The sequence below is a fragment of the Mytilus californianus genome, unplaced genomic scaffold, assembly GCF_021869535.1.
Source record: "Mytilus californianus isolate M0D057914Y unplaced genomic scaffold, xbMytCali1.0.p SCAF_11, whole genome shotgun sequence".
In the NCBI taxonomy this organism is placed as follows: domain Eukaryota; kingdom Metazoa; phylum Mollusca; class Bivalvia; order Mytilida; family Mytilidae; genus Mytilus; species Mytilus californianus.
In genome coordinates, this window is record NW_026262593.1 from 20477973 (window position 1) to 20497431 (window position 19459).

At 32.1% G+C, this 19459-nt stretch overlaps 1 protein-coding gene across 4 annotated transcripts in view; it reads left to right on the forward strand.

Annotated features, from left to right (window-relative positions):
• Positions 1 to 19231, forward strand: part of LOC127719718 (very low-density lipoprotein receptor-like) — a 31986-nt gene extending 12755 nt beyond the window's left edge. For 3 of the 4 annotated variants that reach the window (XM_052225956.1, XM_052225955.1, XM_052225954.1), the window contains exons 2-7: positions 8275 to 8446; positions 9314 to 9544; positions 13549 to 13670; positions 14367 to 14497; positions 17082 to 17223; positions 19025 to 19231. In XM_052225956.1, the coding sequence (XP_052081916.1) occupies positions 8275 to 8446; positions 9314 to 9544; positions 13549 to 13670; positions 14367 to 14497; positions 17082 to 17223; positions 19025 to 19161 (935 nt within the window). In that variant the 3' untranslated portion in view covers positions 19162 to 19231. Of the gene's footprint in view, positions 1 to 7657; positions 7717 to 8274; positions 8447 to 9313; positions 9545 to 13548; positions 13671 to 14366; positions 14498 to 17081; positions 17224 to 19024 lie in introns of all 4 variants that reach the window. The other variant, XM_052225957.1, reaches the window with a different exon arrangement.
• Positions 19232 to 19459: the final 228 nt, after the last annotated feature.

The following is a 19459-nucleotide window of genomic DNA, read 5'->3' on the forward strand; positions in this document are numbered from 1 at the left end:
AGCAAAAGTTTTACGTAATTTATGGTAACGAAATCCCTGACTTAATAATTTACCAGTGATGCATTGATTACGTTCGTTAAAATCTATGACATCACTACACACACGGGCATAAAGAACGAGTTGGGATATATAAACACCAAAGGAACATTGTCGTCTAAAAAAGGAAAATTAACAATAGGGAATGAAAAATCGTCTCTTTTGTCGTAAATTTTCGTATGGAGTTTTCCTTTAGAGATTGAAATGTCCAAATCCAGAAAAGGACAACTACTGCTGTTTATGTTAGATTTAGCTGAAGTAAGTTCTATTGGGTAAATTCCGGTAGTATATTTAGAGAACTCTGGATTATTTAACGAAAAAATATCATCTAGATAACGGAAGGTATTGTTGAATGTATCAACCAAATGTAACAATGACGTGTCTTTACTGAGTTTGGTCATTAACTGAGATTCATAGCAATACAGGAATAAATCTGCTATTAAAGGGGCGCAGTCAGTGCCCATAGGAATACCTACTACTTGTCGATACACTTTATAGCCGAAACGTACATATATGTTGTCCAGGAGAAAATTTAAAAATTTAGAAGCTTCAATCATATCTTCACATTTCCAGTAAGTGTATCTAGCATACTTTCCTTTTTCGTTACAGAAAAAGGCTTTAAACGAGTTACAGCAAATAAATTTGTAATGAGATTTTTCAAAAGACCATTTAATTAAATATGAAAACTTTTTCTTGATAAGATTGTGTGGAAGTGTAGTATAGATAGTAGAAAAATCATAACTGTCAACAGAATTAAAAGGGCCATCAAAAGCATGTATTTTATCTAAAACCTCTAAAGAATTTTTAACACTCCAAAAATAATTAATACCATTATTTTCATAAGCTTTATTACAAAAGTTAATAACAAGTTCTTTGAAATAGTAAGAGAGGTAGTTAGAAGCAGTGATAGATTGGTAGTAGAACACTTACTAGATGCGGAGATGAAACAGAATTTAAATGTTTTTTTGTGCAATTTAGGTAACCAGTACATAGTAGGGACTTTCAAATGTTCGGAAGAGGCTTTAAGCTGGGTAGTGGCAGTGATATGCTTATTTACAATTTGACTCTCTGTGGAGCGTACGGACCTGAATGTAGATGAATTTGTAATTTCGTTTTGGAGAACTTCCGTGTAGTATATGCGTCACACCACCACTACATTATTTGCTGCTTTGTCTGCCGGTACGAAAACAAACCGTTATTCTGGAAATGGGAATATCATGGACCCTATTACTAATTTCAGAATTTTTTTCAAAATGAGATATACGAATATTAACAGTATTCATAATTTTATTCAAATAACTGTCTAGAGATTTTTTTATCAGATTTTTCACGTTAACACCAATTTTTACAGTAGACAGACAGAGCGTCTTAAATGATCTGACGACACTGTTTCCAATCTATTTTAGATGGAGGACGATATTTCGGTCCTTTCTTAAGAAAAGTTATTACCTTACGGTCTTCGACGATGTTGAGGTCTCCTGTAAGGACATGACCATAGGGAACATATCTAAAACTAGATGTTTCACCATCTCAAGTGGAAGGAACATTATTTTTTATATTGACGTCTGATGTAACTGACGTATAATTAAAAATCAAACTTCTGCTGGGTTTTTTATAAGAATACGAAATAATAGGTGGTTCTATATTATCAAAATATGGAGGTATTTGGCTTTGGATGGTAGAGTCATTGAATATACTAAATAAGTTAATAAAATCAATACCTCTATTTATTTATTTTAATTTAAGAAAATGCCGTTTATGATTTTCGGGTTTATCGATACTAGGAAATTGCCTATGATGACAAAAGGCTGTAATAATACGGTTGTATTCATACATTGAGCTAAAAAAAGAAATTGTATCACACTCCAGAAATTAGCATATAATTTACTTATTAGTATCTGACCCAGTTTGCATAATACTTGATATCTGCCATTATTTTTTATTATAGATAACAGATCAGCAAGTGTATAATTTATACGATGTTTAATACGTTGATTACGGTTTTTGCGTTTGCCATGAGACCTTTTTAAGTAACTATTCCTCATTAATCTGTTAGAACAGTTTTCATGTAAGGACCACACTCCTGTTAACAAGGTCCACATAGTGTTAACATACACGTTAGAAACGAACCCAATGAGACATGTAAACGCTAAACAACGGAGCGGAAGGAATGTTGACTGGTTCTTTCCGAGAGTTAAGAAGTTGACAATTAGAAAGTTAAAATCATCACGTTTGTCATAAATTCTATTTTAAAGTCATCCATCCGTGGCAATATCTAGGAAATGATCTGAAAAAAACACGAAGCAGACCTTCAACTGGAAGTATCATTAAAAACCAAGTTTTACTGAGATATATGAGTTGTATCTACTCTAAAAGATACTTGACTCCTATCAACATTATTCTAATATATTCCCATTGCAAAATTAATGCACATTTTGTTCGCCATATAATGCTGTTCAAAAAACTAAATTTTGAATCAAAGCTAAAATAGTTAATAATCTCATCTTAGATACTAGGATTAAAATTGTATACGCCAGACACGCGTTTTATCTACAAAAGATTCAGTGGGGCTCGAATCGAAAAAACTTCAAAAGGCCAAATAAAGTACGAAGTTGAAAAGCATTGATGTTAGATTAGAAGTTATAAGATTACAATGTCATGATAAATCATGTTTATGAGTATTTGTGAAATTTTGAATAAAGCAAGCAAACACTTTTTATTGATAAATATAGTGTATGTAATGCACAACTCGTTAACAGTGTTTTATTTTCGCCTAAAAATATACATATGATGTCGTTCAATGTTATTTGTACAAAGACAAAACATTTAAGAGCGAAACAAAAGAAAGCCCTGACGGAAACGCAGGAAATTCAAACGGAACTAGATCGTGTGGTCGACAGGTTAACCGTCTACTGCTGTATATGCATTAGAGTAAGTAAGTAAGTCAATAATTTATTACAGTGTCACAATCTAAAATTATACATAGTATATTATACAACAGATAAAAGCAGCATACAGATATATTAGATTCCTGCCTTAAAAGACACATGAGACACTTTTACCTCATGCCAATTACAATCAATCCAGACATAGTGAAAAACTTCCCGCTAGGAGAAATGCTCACGCGAGACGTATCAGCTGAGATCTTAAAAACGTCATACGATGTGACAGCGAGTATGCCACTACCGAAATTAAGTCAGTTAACAATTGGAAAATTTAAATCGTCACGTCTGTCACAGATCCTGGTTTGAAGTCTGTGTCAGTTTTAAGATGATGATCTGAATATGAATTATATTCTATACTTATTCATGTTTTTAGTATACTTAACGTCAATTTCACTATGATATATATGAGACACAAGCACTCATTAAAGTAAATAAAAAATGATAATGTGCATTCATATTTAATTTGTTTTAAGCAGTCAACGCCATTTTGTTTCCTTTTCTAGTATCATTTTATAAATTAATTAGATTACCAAATAAAAGATTACGTCATATTTTCAAGTATCCACCAACGTTCAAATGAAGTGGATGTAAGCAATTTTAGGCAACCGTACAGCCTTCAACAATGAGAAACACCAATACCGTATAGTCGGCTATAAAAGGCCCCGACATGAGAATATGAAAAACTTCAATTAAATAAAAAAACTAACGGCTTAATTTATAACAAAAAAATTTACGAGAAAAAAATATGACAGATATGAACCAACGAGAACCGCTGAACTACAGGCTTCTGACTTGGGACAGGCACATAAAGAATGTGGCGAGGTTAAACATGTGTGTGGGCTCTCAACCCTCCACTAACCTGGAACAGTGGTGTAACAGCACAACATAAGAACAACCTATAAAAATCAGTTGAAAAAGGCTTAACTCATAGTATTTATTTCTCGGAATATGATTGGCTAATGACACGTCGTTAAAAAAACCCAAATTCCCGGTGTTGCTAACCCATATACCCGGACGTTGCTACCTATTTACCTGGGAAATTTCACGTGCGTTTTCCTTAGTTATGTGGTTGTGCCCTGTGAAAATTTAATTCTGTTAACCATGTTAATTATCCATGATGTCTGTTATTGAATATGTAATTTTCTAACGATTTTATCTTAGTAAATGCATCACTTGGCTATCACGTCATCAATGCATGGGACTTTTGACTAAGAAAAAGGCTGTAAAGTGTAAACACATGCTTTAACGCATCATAGATATATATAGATATATATGTAACACTCAGAACGTGTCCACCCCCCAAACGTGTATATATGACGTCAATGGACTGCAAAATGTCTAGTTACTAAAGGGTGCCAAAACGTGTTCTGTTTATGAACGTCCAATCGTGTCCATTTATTTAAAACGCCAGAACGTGTCAAATCCCCAAAACGTGTCCAGTCCTTTTGAAACAAAAACGTCTGAAACCACTTCTGCAGGCAGCCGGTCGTGCAATACCCTCATAAATTACAAACATATTCACCACGTCTTAGATTGTGGTTTAACATCTATGTTGTCTGTCTGCTAAGTACAGAACGTGACCTATTCCCGAATATGACTGTTATACCGATACTGAATTTACATTGCTACACGACGTGTCTCTGTATTTTGTACATTGAACATTCATGTATTTATTTTTGATGTTTTTGTTATGGTTTCGGTTCAATAATGCGTGATGTCGTACCGTTTGTTGTCCAAATAATTATACAATTGCCTTTCAATACCATCTTTGTCATATTCCCGGATATGACTGTTATACTGAAAATGAATTTGCATTGTTTTGCGGCGTGCCTCGGTGTTTTGTACATCCAACATTAATGGATTTATTTTGATATTTCTGTTATGGTTTCGGTTGGATAATCTTTTATGTCTTATCGTTTGTAATCCAAATAATTATAAAATTGCCTTTCCATACCATCATTGTCATGAAAATTGTTCGGACGAATATTGTGAAAATAATTGTATAAAGTTTGAGATTGCATGTTAGTTACATGAGCGCGTCACTATTTTTGATATCCTGTGGTGTTTTTCGTTGATGGAATATGTTTGTTGTTGTTCTGTGGTTTGCATGTTGTGTCGACTATTATATTATTTGTTTGTGCGTTTCTCTGTTATGAATGTTCTTGCGTGTGTTTGTGCTGTATTTCTGTCACGTAGTGTTTTAGCCATATTTTTTTAACATTGTCATAAAGCGGGAGGTTTGGCATGCCATGAAACCAGGTTCAATCCACCATTTTTTCTTACAATGTCCTGTACCAAGTCAGAAATATGGCAGTTGTTTTCAAATAGTTCGTTTCTATGTGTGTTGGAGTTTGTTTTTGTTGCACTTCGGTGTTCCTGTTGTTCCTTTGTTTTCCTCTTATAGTTGATGTGTTTCCCTCGGTTTTAGTTTGTAACCCGGATTTGTTTTCTTTCAATCGATTGAACACCGATATACTACTGTTTCCTTTATTTAGACATCATCGGAGTATATTAGTACAACAGAATTCACTTAGTAAACGATGATATAAAATGTACAAAACTAGTTAATTGCAATTTGTATGTTTGCTCTAAATATGCATGAAATATTTGCAACTAGACTGTAAGAAATCAACAGTAAATAGTTAATTATGTGTTGCAAATTAAGCTTCCAATTAGGCTTAATATAAACAACCGGCGTTGAACAAACTAATGCTAATAAAGGACCACTTTATTAACAGTGAATGTCTCAGAAAACTTGAAAGATAAAATGTATTAGATTTCTTAATTGTGAAGTACCTCCATCAAAAATTTAAAACAATGATAATTATATTGATAAAAAATTAATAAAACCGCTTGAAGTAAACATTACTTTTTTATGTGCCATTCATTTTTTTTAATGGTGTCTGTTTATTTGAAAGCAGACGTCACTGTGCACAGTGTACCATATCTTGGACATTTGTCTTTACGATTAACTAAACTTTTCCTCCAGATTTTCTTGGATAGCTGCTTCGATTATTTTTTTTAATCCAACCGAAACCCGACGTCTTCTACCGTGCCCCCCATCATTGAATTGTCGCAAACGTTATTGACTTCATTGAGCACATATTAGCGCTAAGAGTTTGAGACGTTTTGACGTTTTAAACTGGACACCTTTTGGCGAATACGTTTAGGGGATGTGAAATCGGACATGTTGGGCGAAATAGACACGTTTGGGGGAATATGACACGTTTGGGAGGATGGACACGTCATACGATTGTACAGAGGGGTGGATAGAAGGATGGCTGTTTAACGTCCAGTTGCAAATTAAATACATATTTAGGACAAGAACATGATAATGTGAAATGAATATATAAACTATGCTATGAACTTATACCGTCACGCCGAGCCGGAGTTTTAACGAGCTAGTTCTCAAAGTAACAGTACATAGGGAGACAAGTCATCTTACCTGGACACATTATTCCGACTCCGAGCCGACCACTCTTTTGCTCTTACTTCTTAATGCCGTGTGCTTAACGGAGAAACAGTAAATTACAATTTTCAAGTCTTTGGTTTGACCCGACATGTATTCAAACTCAGAGACTCCTGAACTCGAGGCAAACAAGCTACCACAAACCACCATCTGGAAATAACTTTCGAAAATTCTTTTAACTCTAATTCTATATTCAGGAAATACATATAAAATTGTAACTGAAATACGTGAAAAAAGCATACATTTTTTAGTATTGCTTTTAGTAAATGGTATGTGTTACAATGTTAAATGTGGTATTTAAAGGCAACAGTAGTATACCGCTGTTCGAAATTCATAAATCGATTGAGAAAAAAAACAAATCCGGGTTACAAACTAAAACTGAGGGAAACACGTCAAATATAAGAGGAGAACTACGACACAACAGAAACACAACATTAAAATGTAACACACACAGAAACGAACTATAATATAACAATGGCCATTTTCAAGACTTGGTACAGGACATTTTAAGAAAAAAATGGTGGGCTGAACCTGGTTTTGTGGCTAGCCAAACCTCGCACTTTTATGGCAATGTTAAATATAACACTAAAATGACACCATTACATGACATGAATACAGTACAACATTACGGACAGAGAATTACGCAAATAAACTATACAATATAGTACATTTTGACAACGAAACAACAGAAACACTGAAGTAAACAAACAACAAACGACAATGCAACACACTCAGAAACAAACTTTACGATAACAATTGCCATTTTCCTGACTTGGTACAGGACATTTTTAAGAAAAAAATGGTGGGTTGAACCTGGTTTTGTGGCTAGCAAAACCTCCCGCTTTTATGGGAATGTTAAATATAACATTAAAATGACAACATTACATGACAGGACTACAATACAAATAAATGGGAGAACATATAGGACAGAGAAACATACGAATAATAGCCAACAAAAGGTACCAGGTTTAAAATTTTATACGCAAGACGCGCGTTTCGTCCACACAGGACTAACCAGTGACGCTCAAATAAAAAAAAGTACGAAAGCCAAAACAAGTACAAAGTTGAAGAGCATTGAGGACCAAAAGTTCCAAAAAGTTGTTCCAAACACGGCTAAGGTGATATGTCTGGGATAAGAAAATCTTTAGTATTTAGAATAATTCATACTTTTGCAAACAGTAAATTTATAAAAATTACTATATAATAGATATACATGATGGTATTTAATATTCATACTTCTATTGATGGATAAGTTCAAACTCTCAGGTAAAGTTGACCTTATTTTTTTTTGCACACACATTGTTGTCAATATAATAGAATTTAATGCGCCTGTCAAGTGAGAGGTTTGGCTAGCTATAAAACCAGGTTTAATCCACCATTTTCTACACAAGGAAACACCTGTACCAAGTAAGAAATATGAAAGTTGTTTTCCATTTGTTTTATGTGTTTGAGCTTTTGATTTTTCCATTTGTTAAGGGGCTTTTCGTTTTGAATTTTCCTTGGAATGCGGTAGTTTTTGCAATTTTACTCTTTAGATGATTTTGGCTTTTCTCTTTGGATATGCTGTTGTCAGTATAGCTCACAAAGTTGCTACTTAATGCTAAATCCCTGGCTAACAAATGTTTAGATTTGAACGTTCCTTACTAAGATAAATGCATAATAGCGTTTCGGACGCACGTAATTTATGAACTGTTATTTTACATGGACTAATTTGAAAATAAGTTCTGACGCAATAACACTCTTCAAAGATGCAAAATTGTTATTCTTATTTACATTGCACTCTTTTGTCTGCCATTTAATTAACATTTTTGTTTTTATTCATAGATAAACCACCTTTGCTGATAGCTAAAGATGGGGTCAGCATCAAAGAGGAGTCTTCTTGGAATACAAAGGATATTGTTAGTAAATCATCTTCTATTTTTGCTGTTTCGGTCGATTATCACTGGCAAAACAAATTCATATACTATTCTGGAGTACCAGATGGAGTCTTATATAGGTGAAAATTATCTTAGTTTTTGAGTATATTGAATTAAACAAAAAGACATGTAATGCAATGCTGTTATGCCTATTGTATCTCAATTATCGTATTATATCTCAATTGCCGTATACCTACATACTTTAATTGACGTAATTATCTTTGTTAAAATAAAAATTGTCCACCAATCCAAAAACTTAAAAAAAAAAAACAGAATGATAAAACTTCCTTTTCAAATTATTCCCTTTCTAATCGGTAGAAATAAGATTGAAAACATGAATGAGTGACGCAGTATGTGTCAAATAATGCTTTTATAACTTGTTTCCCAAGTATTAATCGTCACGAATATTTTGGGCAAAATAGTAATTAAAAAAAGAAAAGTTTTAAACGTAATTTCTCGTTAAAAATGTTTTTTTTTATCGATCCTCGGGTGTATTAGTTACGTTGTGATTGGTTTCACGCCGTCACGTTGTGACACCTTATGGATCCACAGTTGTTCAGAAGATTGCATAGGGTATCATGACGTCACGTCTACTTTAAATGGTGACTTTATCTATCAATGTTATTGTATTTCATTGGATTGTTTTATAAACAACTTGGCCGAGTGTCTAGTGTGCGATAAATTCGTTATACGGTTCACTATTAACTCCTTAGTGATTTTACAAACCCTCTATGGATCCGTATGGGGTCAGTAGCACCATATTACTTATAGTAAAAGTTCTTTTCGTCGTTTTTTTTAATTTCTTTTTTTTTGCCGTGATTTCTGTTTTTCTTTGATATAGGATCTTTTACTGCCTCTAAAGATATCTTTTGTTTTTGTTATTCGAAGGAACCAATAAATGCCTCTTTCTTAAACTTAAAACAATTTTTTGTATATTTACATTGTAGGGTAAAACTTCGAGATGATGGTGGTTTTACACCCAAAGAAACGATCATTGCTACTAGTCTTTTTGACTTTTATCAATATGCTGTAGACTGGGTTCATGACAAAATTTTCTGGATAGACTTACAGAAGAATGATACTTTGTATGTTTCAAACCTTGATGGAACAATGGCAAAGACTCTTGCTGTTTTAGATATAAATAGTATAAAGAAACCGGTACTGGATCCGTATAAAAAGTATGCTTATCATAATTTTCTTGCATAGAAAAAATATGTTTTTATCAAGTATATAAAATCATTTTCATGGAAATACACCTGTGACGTAAGTCTTTTGTTCAACTCTCCATTATTTTTCTGGAATGGACAGATATTTTTTATCATTATACTTCAGGTCAAAATGCCAGATTTGGTTAATACGAGGGAGACAGTTTACTTTATTATACTTCACGTAAAAATACAATATTTTGATTGGCTTATACGAGGGTGTTAATTTACTCTATTCTATGGTATATACTCTATTACCCTTTACGGAGACGCTTGATCAAGTGTGCGCTTTATTAAATACGGATGGTTGTTATGTACAAGACGTCATAGTTTATTACTTTGAATTTGAAATTTTATAGACAGTAATAACAGAACATTCAGTATAATAAATTAAATAACACATATCTGAGAGGGTGAAAGAGCAGATTGTTACCCCTCGAAAAGACATTGTCAACCTTAGCTTCGCCTCAGTTGACACTGTTTTCTCGGGGTAACAATCTGCTCTATCACACTCTCAGCTATGTGTTATTTATAAATTGTTCATTTCATTCATCCGGACGTTTTACCTCATGGATAGTTTCATGGGCATTTAAAAGAAGTGTTCATCAATGGAAAAATTCTAACGGGCGTATCTCGATATTGAATGAACATGAAAACTTAGTAGAACGGCTGGTAAGGGTTTTCTTTTTAGGTTGGATTGTAGTAATACAACTAACATCAAATATTTCATTATAAAAAAAAAAAGCTTTTATTTGCGATTCGTAATTCCATCGTGTAAAATGAAGTATCGTATTAAATAAAATTCAACAACAGTATCTGCAGTTTGTTTTCCGATGCAAAACTTGGCTGAAATTCTGCCACAGATTTTATTCATTGCGTGCCATTCCTCTTCTATTCATCTGCAAAATATTAACCTTGTTAACTCAGTTGAATTCTTTTGTAATATTGAAAACATTTAATTTATTCAATAATGAAAATTAGAGAAAAAAATACATTCCACTTAAGGATTTGCTTTTGACTTTACAACTGATATCACCCGCAGTTTTTGGTGGGGTTCTTGTTGCTCAGTCTTTGGTTTTCTATGTTGTGTTTTGTGTACTGTAGTTTGTCTGTTTGTCTTTTTACTTGTTTAGCTATGGCGTTGTCGGTTTATTTTCGACTTATATGAGTTTAAACGACCCTTTGGTATCTTTCGCCTGTCTTTTAAATATCCATCTTGTTGAAAGTTATAATGTTGCATTTTGATTTTGTACAGCAAAAATCATGTGTTGCGTTTTAATATACACATCGAAAACAGAAGAGTTACTCGGATAGTTTCTTCAATAATATTGTGGTTTAAAAGAATAAATTGTTCAAGAAACTGATAGGTCAAAATAGCATATTCGGTATATTATCTAAATGTTCGTTGTTATAATTTATGTAATTTACAAATGAATAGAATTTGAGGGCATGAATAAAACTTTAATAAGGCTTCTGTTTAATATGAGGCGCTGTTTATATTCAATTTTCGATTACAGAAACGCGTAACATAATCAAATTCATTCACTGTTGTTAAATTTCAAGTGGCGAATATTACAGTTATATTGGCAGTGGCATATATTACAGTTACATTGGCGGAGTTAATCTTGAATTTTTTTAATGAAATGAGAAAGTAGTTTTTCACTTAAGTTAAAAACATAAAAAACGGAATTCAGAAATGTTTTAATCATGCGGATTTTACGTAAATGCACAAACTTTTGGTTTGTTTTCTCCTGAAATACTTCTTAAAGACAAAAAATAAATATCCTTTCGATCCCACTACAAGAAAGACGTGCTTATCAAATGATTTAAAACATAAATCTGGATGAACTTTATTCAAGATATTTCTGTAGTAATGATTCTACTGTTCATAGATACTTCGTTAAGTGAGTAGATGGTCAACTCGATCTTAAAATTTTGCCTGCGGATTAATGGGTACAACAAGGAAATAATGAAAAGAAAATCATTACAAAATGAAATAAAATTCTTTAAAATGTTATATTCTGTAGATTCATTTTTTTAAATTTTAGGTGAATTTATAGTAAGTTAAAGATCAACCGGCCTCCGCTCCGTTATTTCCAAGGAATGGACAGTTATTTGAACTTTCTCTATAACGTAATACCTTGTTTAAAGGTTGAAAAAATTGCCCTTTTAATTTTGTTTTCGACAAGCAAACCGGTCGGTACTTACTTTCATTGAAAATTATAAGCTTCCGTATATGATATTGAATATTAAGAAGATTTACAATCTCAAAAATTAAATTGCCAAGCGCACAAAAATAATTGTATTGCTAACTGAAAGTTTGAATATGTCTGAACTGGTTTGTTGCAGAAAATAAACTTTTGTGAAGTTTGGTGTCTTTTATAGCTTTCCAAATGGATGGGTTTGCTCATTATTGAAGGTCGTACGGTTAACTACAAATGCTTCAATCAACGTCATATGGTCTCCAATAGATAGTTGTCAAATTGGCTATCTTACCACATCTTATTTTTATGTCGAAACTTTTTTTTAAAAACTTTCCATGAAAAGTTATTATTAACCAGATTTTTGGAATAAAAGCTTTCGAATTTTAAGTGAAATTTAGAATAAAGAAAATTTAAACAGATCAAATACATTTTGAACCATCGTTTTTTTTTTTTGGTTGACACAAAAACTACAAAAATTTAAAACAGAGTGTATATTATTTAGGTATCTATGTATGATTCAGTGTTTGATTCAAACAAAACAAAAGTTTTCCAACGTTTATTTTTATTTATGGATGTTTTCGAAAACCTTTCGAAATTATTGGTCCTCAATGTTTTTCAACTTCGTTCTTTATTTCCCCTTTTAACTGTTTTGTCTTGAGCATCACTGATGGATGTTGAAGACGAAATGCGCATCTGATGTAATAAAATCATAAGTCTGATATCTTTGCTGAGGCCTTTTTTTCATGACGTAAAAAAATTTGTTCTTCGTAATGGGAAAATTTTAATTTTAATATAAAAAAACTTATTTGACAAATTAATGAGAAGAACAATCGAATTCAATATACAGATTTGCCTTATCTCTTATCGCTTTTTCTTTTTGTTGATCGTCATTTTACATTGACTCAATGTCTTAAACTGTCATGCAAAAACATGTTTATTTTGTTATGGATGCAACATAACGCCTATCATCCTCTTGACATCAGTGGTTCAGTCATATTTTTGCCCGTACTGCTTAAATTATCATTCAAGTTTCGAGGTCCTGTTTGCGTTATTTTCATGTGAATAGCTAAACTAGCTTCAGATTAACCTGGATATATTTGTACTTCTAACACTGGATCGACGTATCTGCCGGTGAACACATTCAGGGTATCACTTACCTGGTAGCCATGCAAAACGCTGTCATATTTGTTTACTTATGATATTTCAAATAATGATATTTCAAATATATTTTCAGTTGAAAAAAATGAAGTCACCATCTTCCGAAAGCCCAAACGTTTCTTATCGGGGTTTTAATTCTAACTGTTTTGTTTTGTTTTCTCTTAAATGTTATTTTTTGTTTCTTTTTATACTTACGTATTTTGAATTTTTAGTTTTTGAACATTAATGACGAAAACATTTCTTACATTAGTTTCATCAAATATCCTGTTATATTGTATATTGCCAAAGAAAACACGTAAGAAATGATTTCAGTGACAATATAAACATGTTTATTCCAAGACAAAATGTTTTCTAATATATTTTTTTGTTAAATTGAGCCTCCTATCGACGATGAAGAAGTTCAACAATGCAAAAGCACTAAATATTATGGGATTTCAAGCTGAAATAAAAACCACCTCCCCCAAAAAAATTAAACACAAAAAACGGATAAAATTAATAACAAGAATTAACATCCTTAAAAAAAGCTGCATATAAATAGATGGGTTAATGATAAAATAACAAATGTACATGCACCGGTTGACAATGTTTAATTTGACTGTAATGTATTCCTTTTAGATATATTTATTTTACTTCTTCAAATGGAATAGAGAGAATAGGAATGAACGGACGTGACAGAAAGGTTATTTATAGCGATGTTTACTTCACTGCAACAGATGTAGGTTCTGATATAGCTATTGGTAAGTTATACAATTTGACTTTTGTGATTTGTACCTTCTGTAAAAATCTTGAAAATATTATTTTGATATGCTTAAACATTATTTTGATTTGCTTTTCATATTGGATGTTGTATTTACATAATATGCACTTACGGAAGGGCGTTTTAGGATTTTCACAGTTGAAACGGACAATAAATCATTTTTCATCAGGAATTGTATCGATTGTATAGGGTCTTTTAATATGTAGTTTACCGTTTGAGGTTTGGATAATTGCATTGAAATTGACTTTCAAAAAACCGATGTGACTATATATAATTGGACAGAGCTTTTCCCCTTGAAAAGTGAATAAGGAGTTTGATCAATTTAATGACCTTCAGCCTTCAAACCAGTTTAGTTATGTTTTTTTATTAACATTGAGAATTCTTCAATTAGGAAAAGAAATTAAAAAGATTTTTTTTTGATACACAGCAAAAATATCAATACTTAAAAAACATACGATAAAATTACTAGTTCTTTTGATATTGTAAAATCTCATAAACTACTTTAAATGTTAATCAAAAGATTTTACGAGATGACGCACACTTTCTCGTTTAGGTATGTTAACAGTCGTGCAAAATTGGGGCATTATTTACGCGAAATTTCCTAATTTCTTTAACAATCAAGAGTTTCACAAATAATAGTTTAAATAATCATATTATAACATCTATCTACTTTAAGATCTCCAAACTGATCGGATATACTACAAAGAACAATTGTATGCTAGAATTAGCTCGATGAAATCGGATGGAAGCGATAACAGACAAGAATTGACAAATGTGTACAATTCTAAATCTCTCACATGTTATCAGGTAAGTAGCTTATATAATAGTTGATATGTCTATTATTATAATTCTTCAAAGACATTTGAACATTAAGGATATTCGCTACTCTGTTTCAAAATAACATGAATGGTTCTCTCTCGATTTTTCATACAATTAACATTGGCACCTTTTTTCTTTAAAAAAAATATGAAAAAAACAAGGATTTTACTAAATTTCATGAATAGCTATTTAAACAATATGTTATAAAATTTTGAAAGGAAAAGTCGAGGTTAGCGGGCAAAATTTCTTATTGTCAACACAGGAATAAACCTGTGGATTCTGAATATCTGACAAAAAGTCGAAGTTGGGTTTACGTCAATGTCAACGTTTTATGTCAGCCCAACGAAAACATGTACAATATAAAAACAGGAATATGTCGTATGATTGTCAATGAGGCATCAAAGGACAAATATATGAACAACGAGAAATCTCCTTCCGGCCTTCAACAATAATAAAAATCCAAACTGAATAGTAAGCTTAATGCTCCTGGTTGATAAAATGAGACATAATTCAAAAGAAGAAAAAGAACAACGGCCAAATGTATACTACAACAATAATCGAAAAACAATTATGAATGACAACACCCAACGACAAGCACTATATCATAAGCTCCCTATCTTGGAACAGGCCAATAAAAACATGAAGAGTAGTGATACAACACCATATGAACAAACTGTTAAATATGTTTTAACTCATCAGATCGACACTAAGCCAAAACAAAAACGAACTTAAAGACACACGATACAAAGTACCGATCTTAAAGCCTAGTAAACTCATCATAATAGAATTAGATTTTTTTACGCCAGACGTACGTTTCGTCTACAAAAGACTCATCACCGATATTTGAATCAAAAACAAAGTTGAAGAGCATTTAAGGCTCAGAAATCCGAAAGTTTTTGCCAAATACAGCTAATTTACACTTATATATACACCATATTGTGAATAATTTCAACAATCATTGTATGAGAAATAAGGTAAATTAGGTTCCAAAATGACCAATTTGACTTTGTGATTTTTTTTCTGGAAAGTCTTACAAATGTTTTGGTTTACATTATTGTATGGAAACACTACCGCTACTGTCCTTGATATCTTTCCCCCGTTTATGGCATGAGATATCCCGTATGTCAACATTTATCAGTATTTCAATATGTTTTACTCACAATCCGAGGTTCTTTAACAATATCAAGGAATATTTATGAGAGCAAGTAAATGTATGTCCATTTCGCATAAGTCACGTGATCATATACATTTATCATCAAAGCGCTTTATGGAAGGAATAATTCTTTAAATCTGAAGTACAAGAAATTCAAAAGAAACGTTGTTTATAGTCTGTCAAGATTTTAGGATTTCTTTTTTCCGTTTCATGCTTTAGTTTACATAACGGATATTTTGAAATTATTTTCATACTTGTTTCAGTTAGAAATGACAGTCATTTATAATACTAAGAACAATCATGTTGTGTCTAACATTGAAATAGTAGCCTCGGTTGAAGACATAGCCAATGCTTAACCTTAATCTATAAATACTTCATAGTCTTCAGTTACTGTTCTATTTTTCTTTTTCTATAAATAAAAGGGGATACGGGATTAATAACAACGATACAGCAACCAGACGACTCAAGACATCTATAGGATAAGAGATGGTTGTCGACAGTAGATCAAACTATTTATATTAAAAATTTTTTATAATAACAGTGGCATGATTTGAACAGTATTGTAGAGATCAAAGGATAAAATGATCAGTATTTTAAGGCATATTCATCTTTCTACTAAACCATCTTAGTGGTACATTTTATCACTTGCTGCTTGTGCTTCTATTGATTTTACTTTTGATGCGAATATTACATGTAAATGTTATGAACATCGTTATGATGCTCATCCATTTCGTTATTCTTACAATTTTTTAGACCATTTTTCTCTATTCTTTATTCATTTTTACTATAAATCTCTAATCTATACATTTTAACCCCCATTATTCTCTATTCTTCAATTTATTGTAGCCTATTTTTCTTTATTATGTATTTTGCATGTTTGCCGTCTATTCTGTACTTTTTTACCATTATTTTCCATTCTTTAAGGTGGTACCAAACACCTTGACTAAAATTAATTTGGCTCGTTTAATTTTCATAAAATATTGACAAAATATTTACTTTGACCCTTTGACAAAAATATAAAAATTTCAAAAAACTTGAACCACACACTTTATAGGAAAAATTTCATTGGATCAATAGCAGTTTGACAAAAACTAATTTTGATCATTGAAAAGCTTAATATTTCCTTAACAATAGAACGTGATTAAAACGTTGAGCTGATTTGGACAGAGTTATCTCCCTGTAGTGTTATGTACCACCTTCAACTCCACTATTCAGACCCTCCGTTATGTCTTTGGGTAACTTTTTTATGACGTAAAAGGTCCTTAAAATAACAACACACTAATGTTGAAAACAGTTATCATGAAATTGAAGGAAATTATGACAATACTATCTATCTGAAAAAAGTCAGCACCGAAGCGATTATTTAAAAAAAAGCTTTAAATCATAGAGTAAATTATATGTCGTTGTTTGTTCTTGTAGGGTAACTTGTATTACCTTGGTAAAAAGTACAGCTTGGACACATTTATACGCTACAATCCGTCAACAGGAACGACAACTGAGCAAGACCTTGGACAAATTTTTTGGGATTATAAGATATACCATCCATTCGCACAGATATCAGGTTAGTAAATAAAATAGTTATGATTTTTTAAAGAAATTATTCGCATTAATTACAGTTGATAAAATTATGAGACGAACAAAACTATTTGAACAAAAGGGCAATAGAACATCTAAAAAAATACATTTATTATTCAAAAGTAACAACGATTAACTCTAAAATTGAGGTAATGACATTACTTGAAACCAATTGCTAAGAATATTTAGAAACAGTATGATGGGGTCAATTGTTAAAAACTGATGTAATACAAAAATTAAAACAAACGGCTACATGGACATCCATATATTCAATGTGTAGATTAAATGTTTTTCAAAAAATTACAAGATATTTGTTTCTGTACTGCTCGAGTACCAGTAACCGTCAGAAATTCCCAATTTTTCGTAGATGATTTTAAACAGGAACTTTTTGTAGAAATTTTCTTTAAGCTTAAAAAATGTCACCAAAAGTTGGGTTTATCACCATATCCTTGGACTTTAATTCCCCACTTATCGTCACTTTTGAATTTTCCCATTAAATGATAAAATGTACATTTAAACGGGACACTGATGTTATCAAAAAGAGAAGAGGGAATGTCAATTGAACCTAACAAATCACCATACTGACGATTATTTGGATTGATTGATTGTTGGTTGCTTATGGTCCAGTGGCAAATATCTCCTGCCTGTTCAAGACTAGGATCTACAAATACAATAGGAAGGTCCTGTAACAGAGGTTGTCCGGGAAAAAGGTCGGAGAAGTTTAGACTGCCACTGGAAAATCAATCTAATTAAAATATCGATCAATCATAACTTGCGTCAACGAAATCAGAGATATATATATTAATTAGATTGCTGAAAAAAAATGAGGGTATATTGGATAGGGACAGTAATTTTGCCTTGCAGCAGGCCACCTTCAGATCCCTGAAAGATTTGTTACAATGGTTGTTAACGTGCAGAGAGCGTGGCACTCTCTCTACAATAGACATCGGATTTAACGTCCCCATTTTGACCAGACGTGGCTGTGTACTTGTACATCCCGCACAGCCAAACTGACGCGCCATTTTGGTAAGGGTTTTACTGCCAGTCGAATGATGATCTTAAGCGACCATATGTCTATTCCCCATGCAGTCACCCTTGGGGTCCATTTTGTTGGAAGGTTTCTTTTCTTGTCTGAATGTCAACTGTATGTTACATGATTTACACTATGTATTTGAGCTTTTTATTTTTCCATTTGAAAAAGGACTTTCCGTTTTAAATTTTCCTTGGAGTTCGGTATATTTGTTTACTTTTTACACTGTATTAAAGAGACGTATAGACTATAATTTTGAAAATTGTAAATCTTTTCGAATTTTTGGAAAAGAAATTATCTATTCTAAAGCAAGGTTAGATATTGCTTTGTCTTAAAGCATAATGTTTTTTCAACATCGTTGACGTCATGTCCCAACATGTGTATCTTCCCACGACGCGTTTGATTTACAGAAAGATTATTAGGCGTTTCAATATCTTAATCGGCTCAAACAAAACTGAGTTTTTACAAATGAAGTAAAAATAGTTGGCTGAAGATATAAGCAGTTTGATCTTCTTATGTAACGCTTCTGTTAATAAATAAAACACCAACTGACGGTAACAGGTAACTGATGGTAACTTTTACTCGACCAATACAGAAAATTAAATCTTCAACAGCATTTACAAGTTTACTCTACGTTTTTAAGTTCTTTTGTTGGAACTTAATAAAGTATGCAATGAAAACATAAACTCTGAATTTGTTATATATAGTATTTCAACTCAATTAATGATAATATGATATAATGTTATTCAAATTTCAGGTACAAATCCCTGTGACAGCAACAACGGTGGCTGCACTCACTTGTGCTTACCGAATCCTACAGGAGAACCAGCGTATACATGCGAATGTCCTGACAAATATATCGAACAAGGCAATTCATGTGTTGAGTCCACCTAATTATATTTCTTAATTGTATTCATATTATTTTTGTCATTCTAAACAAATTAAATAGTTACACATTCGAAAACTTCCTTTATACTTAGATTCCTGTATTTATATAACGGAAATTAAAAAAAATCTTTTTATAAATGTACGTTTCACGTCTAACATACATATATATTATTTTAAACATATTCAGAACTTATTGTGGTTAAGTAGCACAAACATGTTTAGCCCTGCAACATAATTGCCAATGAGACAACTATCCACCAAAGTTCAAATAAAGTGAATGTAGGCAATTATAGGCAACCGTACG